The sequence below is a fragment of the Dasypus novemcinctus genome, chromosome 13 (assembly GCF_030445035.2).
Source record: "Dasypus novemcinctus isolate mDasNov1 chromosome 13, mDasNov1.1.hap2, whole genome shotgun sequence".
NCBI classification, from domain to species: Eukaryota; Metazoa; Chordata; class Mammalia; order Cingulata; family Dasypodidae; genus Dasypus; species Dasypus novemcinctus.
In genome coordinates this window covers 13,194,863-13,212,043 of record NC_080685.1, presented here as the reverse complement: position 1 = coordinate 13,212,043, position 17,181 = coordinate 13,194,863, and the positions used below count along the sequence as shown (strand labels likewise).

At 40.0% G+C, this 17,181-nt stretch overlaps 1 protein-coding gene across 3 annotated transcripts in view; it reads left to right on the top strand.

The window, feature by feature from the left end:
• Window positions 1-17,181, top strand: part of MTR (5-methyltetrahydrofolate-homocysteine methyltransferase) — a 104,109-nt gene that overhangs the window by 52,864 nt on the left and 34,064 nt on the right. For all 3 annotated transcript variants that reach the window (XM_058309491.1, XM_004473138.5, XM_058309492.2), the window contains exons 18-21: window positions 157-297; window positions 14,180-14,269; window positions 15,508-15,660; window positions 16,974-17,081. In XM_058309491.1, the coding sequence (XP_058165474.1) occupies window positions 157-297; window positions 14,180-14,269; window positions 15,508-15,660; window positions 16,974-17,081 (492 nt within the window). The remainder of the gene's footprint in view (window positions 1-156; window positions 298-14,179; window positions 14,270-15,507; window positions 15,661-16,973; window positions 17,082-17,181) is intronic.

The following is a 17,181-nucleotide window of genomic DNA, read 5'->3' as shown; positions in this document are numbered from 1 at the left end:
TATATGCTATGTTTATGCTATAATGACAGAGTTGAATAATTGCAACAGAGACTGTATAGCCTAAAATATTTTCTCTCTGGCCTTTTATAGAAAAACTTTGCTGGCCCCTGGTTTAGGTTATCACTGGGAATCCTCATCCTACTTTTTTGCCCTTAGTTTGGTATGGACATGGGGATCGTGAATGCTGGAAACCTCCCTGTGTATGATGACATCCATAAGGAGCTTCTCCAGCTCTGTGAAGATCTCATCTGGAATAAAGACCCTGAGGCCACCGAGAAGCTCTTACGTTATGCCCAGGTAGGGAGAAGTGTTCTAACAGATGGCTTTTTCCTCTCCTTCACTTATATCACTGGTTATTAGACTTTCCCTAAAGAGCAGAAGCAAGTATCTACTTGTATGCTGGATCATTGAAGATTTCTCCAAAGAATGCAAGAGAAGGTGTTTTGGTTAGTGCGAGGAAGGAAGAGCAGGCCGTACCTAGGCTGCTTCAGTATTCTGAACTTAGGTTTCTTTAAGTTTATTTATTTAAACATAAAGTTAATTTTACTCATAATAAAGTAACACATATTAATTGTAGAACATTTAGAAAATACAGGTAAGCGAAAGAAGAAAAGATAAAGCATTCATAACCCCACCACCCAAAGTTAACCACTCTTGAGATTTTGTTATAACCTTCTAGTCACTTTTTTTCCCCCAAAGTGAATAACATTCATAGGTTTATACACACACGTACACCATTTTTACAAAAATAGGACTATACTCTAGGTACTTTTTTTTGGTAACCTGTTTGTTTAGCAGTATATTGGAAACACCTTTCCATTTTATTAGACACTTTTCTACTTTATCCTTTAAAATGGCTATTTTGCATTTTCTTGTGTGGCCACATTATCATTACCCAATCTTTACTGTAATGTGTTTATGTTTGTATACCTGTTAATATTAGGATCTCTGACCCATCTGTGGCAAGGTTCAACAGTTAAAAACTTGAGGTCTGCATGCATTTGTCTGTAAAATTGAGAATAATTATAGTTAACCAAAAAATCAATTCCTTGTTTCCCATTTATTATGTGTTGGGCACAGTACATATCTATCTCAGGTGCTGCTTCCTAGAATTGAATTTAAAGAAAGGTGAGAGCTTCCTAAAAACTTGATTTTTAATTTGTTCAATAAAGTGATTGCAAAGGAAAACATTTTTCTCACAAAGCATTTTGAAGTGGTAGGATGCTTTTGTGTATATTGCCAATGTTGTTCATGTTTTCCCTGTTAAAATCTGAATTTAACTCTGGCAGAAATGCTAACTTTTCCTTTTCTCCCTAAGGGTACTAAAATGTTCAGGAAGGATAGAACAATTTAGGATTAATTGTATCTTTGATTTATCGGTCTTGTTGTTGGCAGAAGTTTGATTTCTGAAGCTGCTTATGGGAGCCTTAAGCTCAGCAAAGCTGTTTGGAATTTGGACTGTGCCCAGTGATCACATGACATGCTCTCAATCCCTTTAAAACATTTCTAAGTTTCTCATGTGAACCCAGGACAGAGAGTCTTAGGTTTTGGTGATTACAAATAGACATCAAGCTCTGCCTGTAGTTCATTGCCTAAGAAACAATCCCTATTTCCTATTTCCATGTACACAAAGTGCCTAGCCTTATTCTTTGAACATCAATACTATACAAAGGCTTCCAATTGCCTTGGAATGTTAAACCAAAGTTTTAGTTTAGTTTTCAGTCAGAGCCTCTCTTCCATCGTTCATTGATCACTAAGTCAGGGTTCTTCTGAGGGCTAAAAGCACATCATAGCTCCTATAATCATGAAGTTGGCCTGGAGGATTCTTAATGAACCCATTTACTATTTCACCTTTTCCTTCCACCTGTCCAGATGAAGTAGTTCTCTCATCAAAGTTGAGGCTTCTTATTGGTGAGAACATTCATTCACATTTAAGGTTTTATTGGCATTGTATTTTATAGCAGACATTCTTATTTAGTTTGTGCTTTTTTCTTTATATTAAGCTGAGCTGTCCAGAGATTTTGCCCCTAGAGGCATAGCCAAATTGAAAATAATCTAAATAGCAACTGCAAGACTTAATCCATCAAATAGGAAATTGCTTACTCTTAATGTAGACACAACAAACTATTATAAGACATTGACTCGTCTGTCAAGGAGGTTAAATATCTAAATTCAAGGTGACTTCCATTAGCATTAGGGAATCAGTAAACCAAACAGCTGTAATGAAACAACTCCTGGCAAGAGCCAGCTCAGTAGCAATACTTTTGGAGACTGACTGAAATAGAGCACGAAAACAGTAATATTATGAGGCAAATAAGAGTTGACAAGGATTGTTTTTTCCTTTATAAGAGAATGATTATCACTTTTTATTATTAAATAATGTGTCTTCAGCCAAGTTCCTCTCTGATAGATTATTGTAAAGGGTGGGAAGAGTCCTGTCTCTGATCTTCCTAGGATCTCTAATTCCACATTCTGGGAGTAATGGGCTTTATTGAAAAATAATTTCCCTAATTTGGTATAGACAGACCAATTACTATTTTTGGCAATAAAAAGTTCTAGATCTCATGGTACCATAAAATTCATGTGGGGGGAGCAGATGTGGCTGAAGCGGTTGAGTGCTGACTTCCGACTTGGGAGGTCCAGGGTTTGGTTCCCTGTGCCTCCTAGAACAAAAAAAAAAAGAAACCAAACAAATGGAAAAAAAGAAACCAACTCGGGGGAGCTGTGGCTCAGTGGTTGAATGCTGGCTTCCCACTTACAAGGTGTAGCGGGTTCAATCCCCAGCCCTGAAGTAAAAATTCACATGGAGATTCTTTATTAAATGCTACCTTATTAGAGATCATGCCCCCATTGAACTTGAAGCATCTCTACCCTGGATAGGATTGCTATTGAATGACCTCTGGACGCCGGTGAATTCTTCATACTTTGCTGAGAAAGATCCTCAAGCCTTTAGGTTACCTGTTCCTTGATCTGGCCTTGATCTTTCTCTTCACCATTTAAGCTTATGCTCTTATTACATTTCTCTAGAGCAGTTTATTCCCCTTGATGAAGTCCAGTTTTATATCAGGAACAAAACAGCAGAAAACAACTCTAGGGCAGTAGGAAATCATTTTTCTCAACAGCTTTATACACATACAAGGAGTAGCCAGATGTACACAATTAATTGGTCACTTTGTTTGGGTAACTTTGTATTTAGTGAACTTCTATCATGTGCCTGGTGTCAGTATGCAAAAACAATGCAGCACCATGTATTTAGATAATGTAGAATCCCTTACAGAATAACTGTTTAGGAAGATAGGCTCAGCATGCCTTTTTTTTTTTTTTTAATTTCTTCTTTTATTTGAGAAGTTGTGAGTTAACAAGTAATCTCATGATATTTATATTCATAAGGGATACTTGTCTGTAATTTTCTTTTCTTGTGGTATCTTTGGAATTTGGTACATTTCATTTAATGTACTGTTTATTTCTCCCTTCAAATCTGCTAATGTTTGCTTCATATATTTTGGGGCTCTCCCATTAGTCGTATATAACTATTAAGTTTTCTTGTTGAATTGATCTTTTTATCAAAACATAGTGACCTTTTTTGTCCTTAAATCTGGGAATGTCTCAATCTTTCCCTCATTTTTCAAAGACTGCTCATTGGATATAAAATTCTTCGTTAGAAATTGTTTTCTTTCGGCACTTTTAAGTATTTCATTCTACTGCCTTCTTGCCTCCATGGCTTCTGATGAGAAATCAGCATTTAATCTTATTGGGACTCCCTTATACATAACACATTGCTTTACTCTGGCAGCTTTCAGCATTCTTTCTCTGTCCTTTGCGTTCAGTGGTTTGACTACTATTTGTCTGGGTGTGTTCCTCTTCAAGTTTATACTGTTTGATATTTGTTGGGTCTCTTGGGTGTACATATTCATATCTTTGACTTAGTTTGGTAAGTTTTCTGTCATTATTTCTTAGAATATTCCTCTGCCCCTTCCTCTCTTTATTCTTCTCCTGGGACTCCCCTGATGTGTACACTGGTGTGTTTGATTGGGTTTTTCTTCTTTCTCTTCTTTTTTTTTTTCAGGAGGTACTGGGGATTGAACCTGGGACCCTGTATATGTGATGCAGGCACTCAACCATCAAACTACACCTGCTCCCCTCTTTTTGCTTCTCCCAATTCATTTTTCTTTCTGTTCCTAGGCCTGACTCATTTCAGTTGTCTTGTCATTGAGGTCACTGAGTCTTTCTTCTGCCAGCTCCCATCTGCTATTGAAACCCTCTAGAGACCTTTCCATTTTGGTTATTGTCTTCAGCTACAGTAGTTATGTTTGATGCACTTTAAAATTTTCTGTCTCTTTATTAAGATTCTCATATTGGTCATTCATTGTTTTACTTATGTGCTTTAGTTCTTTCTCTATATTTTCCTTCATCTCCTTGCGCATACTAAGGATTATTACATTAAATTCTTTATCTGGTATGTTCATAGGCTGGTATTCTTTATTGATGTTTTCTGGCTATTTATCCCCTTCCTTCAGCTGGACCATCATTTCCTGTTTGTCTTGTAATCATTTTTTGCACACTGTACATTTTAATATTTTTAAATGTTAATGCTTGGTATTTAGTCCCTAAGCTCTCTGTTTCTTGCATTTGTATCCAGCTGGTATTATGACATTTTCCAGAGTGCCAGGTGCTAACAAATAAAGCAAGCCAATGCAAAAACAGCTTTGAATGTCTTTTCTAAATATGCCTTGGGGAGTGAATGTGGCTCAAGCAATTGAGTGCCCACCTCCCACATGGGAGGTCCTGGGTTTGGTTCCTGGTGCTTCCTCAAGAAAGCGAGCAAACAGATGAGGGAGCCAACACAGGGGAGCTGATGTGGCTCAGTAGTTGAGCACTGCCTTTCCCCATATGAGGTCCTGGGTTCAATCTCTAATCCCAATATAAAAAAAAAAAAAAAAAAAAAAAGCTTTGCATTGGCCTGTACTCTCCCTCTCCTTCAGAATGCAGCCCTCCTTTCAAAAAGAGCAGCCTTTTGTGAATGCAGAGTACAGGATCCTCCCTGTCCTCTCTGATCCTGGTCTTGTGCTTGCCAGTGGCCTTAGTAGCTCCCCTGTTTACAGGAATTTGAATGTCCCCTCTGCTCCTTATGAAATAGACTTTCTCCTCTCCTGTCTGCTCTAACGTAGGACTTAAAGCAGGTGTTCTTTTCCCTAGGCTGTTTGTCTTAATTGTTTTTGGTTTGTCTTTTTGGTTTTTTTGGTTGTTATTTTTACAGGAATGCACAAATTATTTTGCTTTTCAGGCATTTACACATAACACAACAGAAAAATTCTTCAGTTGTGTGACTAGTTTCTATAAACTTGCTCGAGTTATGGCACAGCAAGCAACGTCTTTTAAATACATAAATGTTTTATTCTCAGAGATCTTTTCACATAACACAAGTTACAGTTAACCTAAGCTTATCAACCTTATCTTCACATTGACTACACCGTAAGCAGTGATTAGGGTGCTCATGTTGTGAGGGTTTGCAAGGTGTGAACGTAGCAATTCTAATCCATCTTCATACAGTCTCTGAAGAGCTAAGCTTCCATTTTTGAAATATTTTATCTTTGAATATGACCACTCTCTAATGCTTGGCATTCCCTTCCTGTGTAATTAGTATTCACTGTGACTTAGTGTATATGTTGTGAGTTTCTCAATGCTCATCAGTATCTGTAGGAAACTTACTTTTAGGGAAGAGAACCCCTCAGCATATGGCCTGACTTGCTTACACACATAATCAATATGAAGAGATGGTTGTCTACAGGATTCTAACTTCCAACGAAAGCACATCTTGAGCAAGCATTTCTGCAGTGTATTTCAGGAAAGGGACCATAGCAAATGCTGCCACAGCATATGCTTCACCATTAGGGAGGAGAGCTGAGCTTCAGATCCAAGATAAACCTCTAACCTTCACCAGGCATCAGTGAAATGAGCTGAAGGAAAACTCAGAGGCAGGCAAACCCTGCTTTATGCTAAAATAAAATGAAGATTGCAATTTATTTCTGCAGCAGCAAGTGAACTTGGTATTCTGAATCTCTTTGAAGTCAGACTGGTCTTTAAAAAAATCACTTTGCTTTGAGAGGTTCTAATCTAGTAGGACATCAGATGATGGCCTGGGTACTCTCGCTGGGGTGCCTTCAGACTAAGGGGCTGGCACAATGGCAAGCCCGCCTTCTGTTTCAGCAGAAGATAACTTAGGGTGTAGCCAGTGCTGTATTACTACTGAAGACCACCAGAGATCCAGAGATGAAGAAGGCCTGGCGTCACTTGATTATAGTATACAGAGATCAGCATCAGATGATTTTTAAAAATATTTTTCATTCCTTTATTTCAGTGCTTTGATACTTATTCCTGGTTGTGCCTCTCTGCCTGTGATTTATTCTTTTTTACTTTTAATTCTAATCCATTATTCCATGTTTAATTTTAAAAGCATAAAAGATCTGAGATGTGGTTGTGTGTATGTGTGTGTGCATATAACCTGTTAACTCTAGAAACAATAAAGGAGAAAGACAAAGACATTACAGATATATCATCATATAAAAGAGTTCTAGTGCCTGAGTATCTATGTACAGGGGAGCTTTTTTTTTTTTTTCCAAATTCTACTCAATTTATTCATATTTTTAAAAGATATTACATTAAAAAAAATATGAGGTCCCCATTCACCCCCACCACCCCCACCCCATCACTCCCCCCACAGTAACACTCTCCCCCATTATCATGACACATCCATTGCGTCTGGTGAGTACATCTCCAGGCATTGCTGCACCCCATGTCCCGTGTTCCATGCCATAGCCCACACTTTCCCACGTTCCATCCAGTGGGCCATGGGAGGACATACAATATCCGGCAGTTGTCCCTGGGGCACCACCCAGGACAACTTCACGTCCCGAGAATGCCTCCACATCTCTTTTCTTCCTTCCATTCCCCGCACCCAGCAGCCATCATGGCCACTTTTTCCACATCAATGCCACATTTTTCTCGATTATTAACCACAATAGTTCATGATTAGAATATCATTAAGTCCACTCTAATCCTTACTGTATTCCTCCTTCCTGTGGACCTTGGCTTGGTTGTGTCCATTCCACATCTTTGTCAAGGGGAGGTTTAGGTTCCACAAGGATATTGGATGCAATCCTCCTGCTTTCAGTTGTAGGCACTCTAGGCTCCATGGTGTGGTGGTTGACATTCTTCAACTCCATGTTAGCTGAGTGGGGTAAGTCCAATAAATCGGAGTGTAGGAGCTGAAGTCTCTTGAGGCTCAGGGCCTGGCTATCATATTGTCAGTCCAGAGATTCAAATCCCCTAGATATATCTTAAGTCCCAGCATCAACTACAATTCCAGTAAAGTAGCATGAAAGGCTTGTGAAAAGAGATCCCATCTGAGTCCAGCTCCATCACGCAGAAACACCAGCTCCAAAGAAGGGCCAACTGGCATGGCAGTGAACCCCATCTGCCATGACCATAGAACCTGTGGGTCTCTTTAGCCCTCAAAAGGACCAATATCTGGGGTTGTATCTACTTTATCTGTCTCTGAGACTCTGCTCAGGTGTGCATAAGGGCAATCCTTCTGACAACCTCCAGACTCTTTTTTTAGAAACTCATAGCCATATGAACTCATTTGTCTTTTCCATTTCCCCCTTATTTTAGATCAAACAGCATTTTTAACTCCTGTTATTATATGTAGACAGGGATATTCTGCTGGTTTGTGTTGAACCTTTAATTCAAGGTCATTTTCTAGTTACGTCATCAGCTGGTACTTGGTAGTGATTCCTCGGTGCTAGGGAGGCTCATCCCCGGGTGTCATGTCCCATGCTGGGGGGAAGGCAGTGCATTTATATGCTGAGTTTGGCTTTGAGACTGGCCACATTTGAGTAACATGGAGGCTGTCAAGAGGGAACTCTTAGGCACAGTGCTGCTGTAGGCCTTGTTCTTATTTCAGGTGTATAGGCTCACAAGCATAGTCATTAGTATCAGGGGCTCACTGTTGGCCCCGCATTCCTTCCTGGTCCTTACCGTTGCATCTGGGGGACTGCTGCTGCTCCTCTAGGGACCACGACAGAGCAAGGGGGAGCTTTGAAGCAACAAGTAAATGAAAATAGTCCATTTCTATCAAGTTCTGTACCAGCAGACTATATAGCTCCCTATTGAAAAATGAAAAAAAAAAATTAAATTTGTTGGCCATTCTTTTTTTGACTGGTTTCTTATTTTAAAATACTTTACCTTTTTTTTTTAAAGAATAAGTACCTCTTACAGTGTCTCTTTGATAATAGTTGCAGAATCTCAAATACTGTGTCAAGCACTATGTCCCAGAAATTTGGAAACCAGAAATCTGCTATAAGGATTTCGAGATCTGTTCTTTATTGCTGCATTCTCTGAGGAACCTTGACATTATTACTTAAAAATGTAATTTAAATTGGTCATTTATTCTTTTTTTCTTAAAAATATACTATTTCTATATATGATTGTTATTCTGGTCCTGAGCATTTCAACAGTAATTCTTTTTTAATGTAACTTTATTTTTGTTTTCCAAGTAGATGATAATATTCAAAAGTAATAATGTATATGATGTCTGTAAATGAAACCATATTAAGTCATATAATGATACACTGTAAACATTCCATCCAGCCTTCCAGAAACCTTCCATGCATTTAGACCAGTGGTTGGCAAACTATTTCTATAAAAGCCTGATGGTATTTTCAGGTTTGCAGGCTCTGCAGTCTTTGTCACAGCTACTAAATTCTGCCATTTTAATGCTCAAAAGAAGCCAGGGAAAATACATAAATGAGTGCATCTACATTCCAACAAAACTTCATTGATGGGCATTGAAATTAGAATTTGATTTAATTTTCATGTGTCACAAAATATTTGCATCTTTTGATTTTTAAAAATCTATTTTGAAAATGTAAACACTGTTTTTAGCCTTTGAGCCATTAAAAAAAAATGTGGTAGATCAGAATTGGTTTGAAGGTCATAGTTTGCTGACCCCTGGTTTAGAGAATATATAAAACTGTCTTCACAACTTTGGGATTTTTTTAACCAAATTTTGTTATATTAACATAAATATTGATAAAATTGTCTATGGATATGCTTTATGGGAACAACACAAAAGTATAATTACAATTATAGTAAAACAGTATGAAAGTGCATTTTAAAAATACACAACTTAAATTCCACATGTAACACTATAAATTGTCAAGAGCATTTTATTGATAATCCATTTATGGCTTTTGAGATGGTCCACAAATGATAAAGAGGTTGTTTGAAGATCTGAGTAGGGAAGCTGTGCCTTCTGAAACCTACGCTGAGTTGAAGCAGAATATAAACACAAAGGCACAATGTTCTTAAGTTATTTTGAAGCACAGTTTGGAAATGTTTCTTCATGTTTGGCAGAAATAAAATCTCTACATGATTTTCTTTTATGCCATTCAGTTTACCGCCTGCATTAGTCAGCCAAAGGGGTAGAAGCTTAGAGTTATCAGGCCCTAAAGAGCCCAATTCAAGGTCCGGTAAGAGGTACTTTCTCATCTACAGTCTGTTGCCACATGTTGCCACAAGATGGCAGGCGACGTCTGTGAGATTCAGCCTTCCTCTTTTTAAGGCTCTGTGGTCTTAGCTTCTTCCAGTCTGAGCCGTGGGCTGGCATAGGGCATATGTCTCTTCCTTGGGGGCTCTTTTCTTTCTGGACTCAGCTGCCCTGGTCTCTTTACAAGGTCACCTATAAATCACATCAGGCTCATCTCTCTTCCGAGAGTCGCAGGGATCTTCTGTATATCTTTGTGTGTCTACTTCTGTGTGAGAGTCTGTTTTATCAATAGCACTGTTATCTATATTTACCATGTGAGTACCCTCACCAGAGATTAATATTGTCTAATGTCCTTTTAATCTGCACAGCTCTCTTTAGCATCTCTTGTAGGGCTGGTTTAGTGGTGATGAACTCTCTCAGATTTTGTTTACCTGAAATATCTTAATCTTTCTTTCATTTCTGAAAGATACAGAATTCTTGGTTGGTAGTTTATTGCTTTCAGCAATTTAAATATGTTCTCGCACTGCCTTTTTTCCTTTTGTTGTTTTTTTTTTTTTGGTTTTGTTTTGTTTTTTCTCACTGCCTTCTTGCTTTTACAGTTTCTGAAGATAAATCAGCACTCAACAGAGTGTCCCATGTTTTGTGGATTTCAAAATTCTCTTTATCTCTGGCCTTGGTCAGTTTGATTAAAATACTCCATGGAAAGGGTCTATTTGGTTTTATCCACTTTAGAGTTTTTCAGCATTCTTGAGTATATATTCATTTCTTTCATTAAAATTAGAAGGTTTTAGCCATTATTTCTTTGAATATTCTCCCTGCCCCATTCTCTCTCTCTTCTTCTCTGAAACTCTTACAATGCATATTTTGGTGTGCTTGATGTGCTTGATGGTGTCCTACAAGTTCCTCAGTCTCTGTTCACTTTTTTTCATTCTTCTTACTTTCTGCTCTTCAGATGGAATGATTTCACTTGTTTTGTCTTCAAGTTCACTGGTTTCTTTTTCTGTACCTCCAAGCTGTTATGGAGCCCTTCTAGGAAATTTTAAATTTCTGTTACTGTGGTCTTCAGCTGTTTGGCTCATTTCTAGAGTTTTCTTCTCTCTATTGATCTCTTTCTGTTCTTTTATTGTTTTTCTGGTTTCCTTTAATTCCTTGTCCGTGTGTTCCTTTAACTCTGATCATATTTAGGACTATTTTTAAAAATTCTATGGTGTTTCCTAGGTCTGGTCTTCTTAATTGATGTAAAAAATGCTTTAATCTCCTTTGTCTGAGCCAATGTTTCCTGTTTCTTTGTATGTTTTGAAAATTTTTTTTGAAACCTGGTGTTGGGAGAAAAATGGTGCTTACTGGGACATAGAGACTGATTTGATCACAGGCAGAGAAAGAATTTATTGAGAAGCTCTCCCAACAGAGGTCTGAAGAACAGACTTTAGCCCCCCCCACCAGCATGGTGGGGTCTGAAGAGAGACTTCTGCCCACTCCTGGAAGGGGGGGGGCGGTGGATTTGAATTTATACAGAACTTTCCTAGGCGGGGAAGTGATAGTTGGTAGGAGGGGGTTGAGGATTGGAGTGAAGTGCAGGGGCCAATAGGAAGCCCTAGAGGTGGAAACTTTTCTTGATCGTGACTAGAAGATAGTGGGTTAGGGAGTTATGGTTTCCTGGCATGCTGCAGGAGCAGGTGTTTCTTTGATCTGTAGGGATTTTATCTCCCTCTGATATGCAGGTCAGGAAAGTTCCCATTTCCCTTTACTCGGGCTCTATGTGCTTTCTTTGTTTAATCTGTGGGGAAGGGCTGTGCCTTTAGACATATAGGCTTATGGGGATGGGGTTAGCCTTTCCTCAGTGCATATCAGGGGAAGCTGAGCTACAGCTTGTTAATTATTGCAAACCTCCAATACCTGGATTTTTTGATGTGTTATTGCTAGAATTTAGACTCTGAAGCCTGCATTCTTTAAGTTTGTATCTAGCTAGTTTTATGACAGAGCTTCTTCAATGGCAGGAGTTAAAAACAAACAAACAAACAAATTACTGGTGAAAGAATGGAATACTTTTCCCAGGCTTTGCAGATGGCCTGCGCAAGTGCTTTCCTTCAGGCTTATCCATACAAAGAGTTTAGCAGATAGCTGCAGGCAGGGAAATTTCTGGATCAACTATCTCTCAGGCCATCTCCAAACAGATTGTGCCAGAAATACAGTACCTGCTGCTAGTATGTGGAGGAAGGTTACTCTGCTTTCTGCCAAACCTGGACCAGAGATCTGCCCTGGGGACGCAGGCTGGCTCTGTGCTAAGCTGCTGAGGGGTGGGGCTGGGAGCAGGGCTGGGAGCAGCCCTGAGCTTCCACTGCTTCTCAGTAGCCGTTGTCCTGTTTCAGCACTCGCCCTCTTAGGGCAGTCCTTTAACTCTTTTCTGGAGCTTTGAGAATGTTGTTTCTGCCAGTTCTTGCTAGTTTTTCAAAGCCTCTTTGGGGAGACAGAGGCCAGAAGTGTCTCATTCAGCCATCTATATTGGGGCCTAACGTAACTTTTGAAAGTTACTCTGCAGTTTTAGAACTTTGAATAGTAGCCCTCCCCTCATGCCCTCCTCTCTTTCCAGCAATTGCCGGAAAGGTCAAATTGAAACTCCACAGCTTGGATTACTGGCCTCTGTGACTAGGCCTCAACTATCTAGCATAAACATTGCTTCTGCTAAATCAGTTTTATTCAATATTAATTTATTCAGCTAATATTTCTTGAACTCTTGTTTTGTGCTGGACACTTTACTCAAATTAGAGATTCTAACTTGTAAGAGAGGTAAATGTGCCCAAAGCCTCCTAGAGCTAACAGATTAGTGAGAGATCCAGGTAAGTACAGAGGCAGTGGGTTAAATGGTATGGTAAGAAGTGCAGGATGCTACGGGAATGCTTAGAAGAGACACTGGGTCTGAATGTAGAGTCGTTGAGGAAGAGGCTCCCAGGGGAAGTGATGGGCTTAGGTGAGACCTGAAGGATAAATAGATGTTAGCCAGGCTGGGGTGCGGTGCTGGTGGTTGCTGCCAAGGAGGAGTATTTGCATCTAGCCAGTGCCTGGTATTGTGCTAAGTGCTTAAATGAATGTATGTTCAGTGAATGAATATGAAGGCCTAGAAGTAAGAGGTGATGGAGAGTGTAAGGAACTGAGTAGTTTGTTGGGACTGGCAGAAGATGAAGTTTTAAGAGCAAAAAGCCAGTTCCGGGCATTGTGTGGCACAGTAAGGAGTTTTTACTATTATCTAGTATTACTGGGGAATTTATAGAGTTTTTTTGCAGGGGAGTGATTTGTTCAGATTTGCATTTTGAAAAGGTCCCTTGGCTACAGTGTGGAAAGTAAATTGGAGAAAAGAGTAAATCTGGGCTATGGAGGCCATTTAGTTAATTGCTAGGACTGTGATAGTGGAAGTTAGGATGCGTAGAAGACATATTGAGGGGAAGCGGATTTGGCTCAACTGATAGAGCATCCGCCTACCACATGGGAGGTCCAGGGTTCAAACCCAGAGCCTCCTGACCCGTGTGGTGAGCTGGCCCATGCGCAGTGCTGATGTGCGCAAGGAGTGCCGTGCAACGCAGGGGTGTCCCCGTGTAGGGGAGCTACACACGCAAGGAGTGCGCCCCGTAAGGAGAGCCGCCCAGTGTGAAAGAAAGTATGGCCTGCCCAGGAGTGATGCCGCACACACGGAGAGCTGATGTAGCAAGATGACGCAACAAAAGAAACACAGATTCCTGGTGCCGCTGACAAGAATACAAGCGGACACAGAATAACACACAGCAAATGGACACAGAGAACAGACAATGGGGGTGGGGGAAAGGGAGAGAAATAAAAGAAAAAAAAATCTTAAAAAAAAAAAGACATTGAGGCACTGTAGTCCTTAGGGTTGGGTGAGTAACTGAATTTGAGAAATGAATGGGTATTCATGGATTCTCTCTAGACCTGTGGTTTGGGCAGGCAGTGCCAGCAGTTGAGATGGAGGAAAAGAGAAATACAGTTCACCGTGTTGCCATGATCATTGCCACTTTCGTCCCTTAGCTAAACCTGTCTTCTCCTATGACCCAGCTTCTCTGAAACTTCTCTTCAGCCCAGCTTGTGATGACCACTCCTTCCTCAAGATTCCCTTGTACCTAGCATGCATTGTCCTCTTGTTCAGGCCTTGACACTTCTTTTTCCTGTAGCTTAGCTTTCTTCGAGTATTTTCTACTTCCCTCATTATATGGTGAAGACCTTGAGAGCACAAGACCAAGTCTTAACGTCTTAATATGAACACCTTCAGAACGCGGTCTGGCTTAGCCTTTACAGCCTCTTTCCTTAGGTTAGTGGATAGTGGTCACCCTTGTCGTGAGCTTAGAAAGCTCCTCAGGATTGGGATATAGCTTCTCCTACTATCCAGAAATCTTTTTCCTAAGTTATCTTTAAGAAAGAAGGAAAGAAAAAAAATGGAACCTCTTTTTATCTCTCTACTAAAGTTTTCTCTCCCTCTCTCCTTCCCTCACACATTTACTGAGACCTTAATTCATGCTGGACACTTATATGGGGGCTGCAAATATAAAAGAGTAAGACCAGTTTTGCTGCCAGATAGATCAGTCAAGTAACCTGTTGTGCCGTCTCTCTCTTCCGATTTCACTTCAGACGAAGGGCAAAGGAGGGAAGAAAGTCGTTCAGACAGACGAGTGGAGGAACGGCCCCGTTGAAGAGCGCCTGGAGTACGCCCTTGTGAAGGTGAGTCACGGCACACGGAGTGGGCATGACTGGGCGGCCTGGAGGCTGGGGCGCTCCCGACAGAAGTGGAAGGAGGGTCCCTAGACTGGTGGTTCTCAACCAGGGGTGTTTGTGCCCCCAGGACACATTTGACAATGTCCAGAGACAGTCTTGATTGCCACATGTGGAAGGGAGAAGTGCTGCTGGCATCCAGCAGCCAGGGGTGCTGCTGAACATCCTGGAGTGTGCAGGACAGCCCTGTCCAGCACAGAGTTACTCAGCGCAAAACGTCAGAAGTGCCAGGGTTGAGAACCTTGTCCCAGACCTAGGAACTTCAGGGGTCAGCAAGTAAGTCCTGGCAAGATAATCCCTTGGTTTCAGTTCCCTCATTTGCGAGTCTGGAGAATTTCAGAGTTCTTTTTTAGATGTTGTTGTTTTTTTAAACAAATCAATATTATTGATACCTATTAATAAAGCATACAATTCATCCAAAGTGTACAATCAGTGGTATTTGGTATAAGCACATAGTTGAGTGTTCGTCACCTCAGTTACCATGAGAACATTTTCATTATTTCAACAATAAATAAAAAGCAAACAAGAAAGTTCTCCACCTCTTGATCTTGCTGTGCTTCCTGTGCTGTACATAGCTGCTTCTTTTTAAGTCTTAGAATTTAAGTTTAAAATTCTTGGGCCTTTTAGGTTCACATATTTCAGTGAGTGTAACTCACCGGCCGTATTCAAGGATCTTTGAGTTTAGTACTTGGTCAGAGCAGGCGGAATGAGACATTGGCAGCTCACGGCTTTGACCTTTGCATAAGGCCCTGGCCGTTGTTACTCCTCCCTCTCTCCCTCAGCATTGCAGTATGAAAAACACTGATTTTGTGGGGGATACTTATTAAGGTCTAATTTGTTAAACTGCTAGGATTTGAAATATGTATTACTATGAATTTGAACTTAATTATTTGTACTCTTCTCACTAATAGTTCATTTTTACCAAGTACTTAGTGTCAGTAAAGCCTGCTCAGCACTTGGGTTATTTCATTTAATCCTCAGAATAATTATATTTGGTAGGTACTCTTGTGATAGTTTAATTGAGGAATCTGAGGCTTAATGAATTGCCTAAGTTGGTGATAGGAGTCAGCATTTGAACCCATGCAGTCTGCGTCCATAACTCACCCATGTTTCTCTGATACTTTTGTTGGCTGTTTGGACTTAGTCTGATTTTTTATGTATCTTTTTTCTGATTTCTTTTTTTGTAGGGCATTGAAAAACATATCATTGAGGATACTGAGGAAGCCAGATTAAACCAGGAAAAATATCCCCGGCCTCTGAATATAATTGAAGGTCCCCTGATGAATGGCATGAAAGTTGTGGGTGATCTTTTTGGAGCTGGAAAAATGTTTCTGCCTCAGGTGGGCAAATGTTGAGGAGAAATTTTCACAATCGAGTTTTCTTCTTGTCTTTTAATAAATAGTTTGGGAATATTTCTCAGGTTTTAATTTGGATAAGACTCAAGGGCATTGAGATCTGATTATCTCCTCTCTAAAAGTATTTAGCAGCAACATCTGGAAAAAATCCATCTTTTATGATTTGGAGGTTAGTGGTCATATGGAAATTCTTAGCTGGTAGTCTTCATGTTCCAATCTTCTGTACCACCTTTTATGCCTTTATCACCTCTTATGAACAATGCACATTTTTCTCCCCTAACAAAATTAAATAAAACCCAAGATAAATGTAAAGTCAATAAATACTAAGATTTGACTTGACCAGCCAGTATTGAACTTTAAGCATGCATATTTAGAAGGAATTATTTCTGTTTCACGTGGTACATTAAATGATATGTTTCAAGTAAACCCAGAACTTTTATTTTGATTACAATAGCTGCTAATTACATCATTTACAAAATACTTGTTGAGCATCATCTGGGTTAGTGGCTGTGAAGGCATACAAAACACTAAAGGTCTCTGTTTTTGCTTAGGCATAAGGCTTATTTATAAGTGAACCATAATGCTGGGGATTCAGGAGAAAAGGCCGGTAATTGATTCATGATAGAGAAGATCAAAACTTTGAGGATGCATAGAGCTTAGAGAAGTAATGGAAGGCATTTTAGGCAGAGAAAAAACGTGAGAATTTGGAGGACAGAAATTGTATGCCTTTTTTTTTTTTTAATCTGTTTTTTTTTTAAAGGTACATAGATCACACAAAATGTTACACTAAAAATGTGAGGTTCCCACATACCCCTGCTCCCCACACCCCACCCCCACTCCTCCTATATCAACAACCTCTTTCATCAGTGTGGCACATTCATTGCATTTGGAACACTACTACACAGCATGGATTTTAGTTTACATTGTAGTTTACACTCTCTCCCAGTCCATTCAGTGGGTTATGGCAGGATATATAATGTCCTGCATCTGTACCTGCATTATCATTCAGGACAATTCCAAGTCCCAAAAATGCTCCCATATCACACCTCTTCTTCCCTCTCCCTGCCCTCAGCAACTCAAGTGCATGCTTTTGATTTCTAATTTTCCTTCTGCTTATACTTCATTCATTGGTTTTTTCCTACAGGAAGCTTATTCCTTATCTTGCATCACTGTCAAAAGTGATGTTGGCCTGTGGTGGAAAGCATACATTCTTAATTTGTGCTGAAATTTCACAAGTGACCATTAGCAGCCATTTGGGTGGTTTGGTAAAAATGCCTCACTTTGTATATCTATCTCAGGTTATAAAGTCTGCTCGGGTCATGAAAAAGGCTGTTGGCCACCTTATTCCCTTTATGGAAAAAGAACGAGAAGAGACTAGAAAACTCACTGGCACAGTAGAGGAAGAGGTAAGTCATTTTGTCCAGGTCTGAGGCCCTTTAAGGAATTGGCTGGGGTAGGCATCGAGATCTGAGTGACTGGCCTTGGCTACACTGACAATGCAGTAGA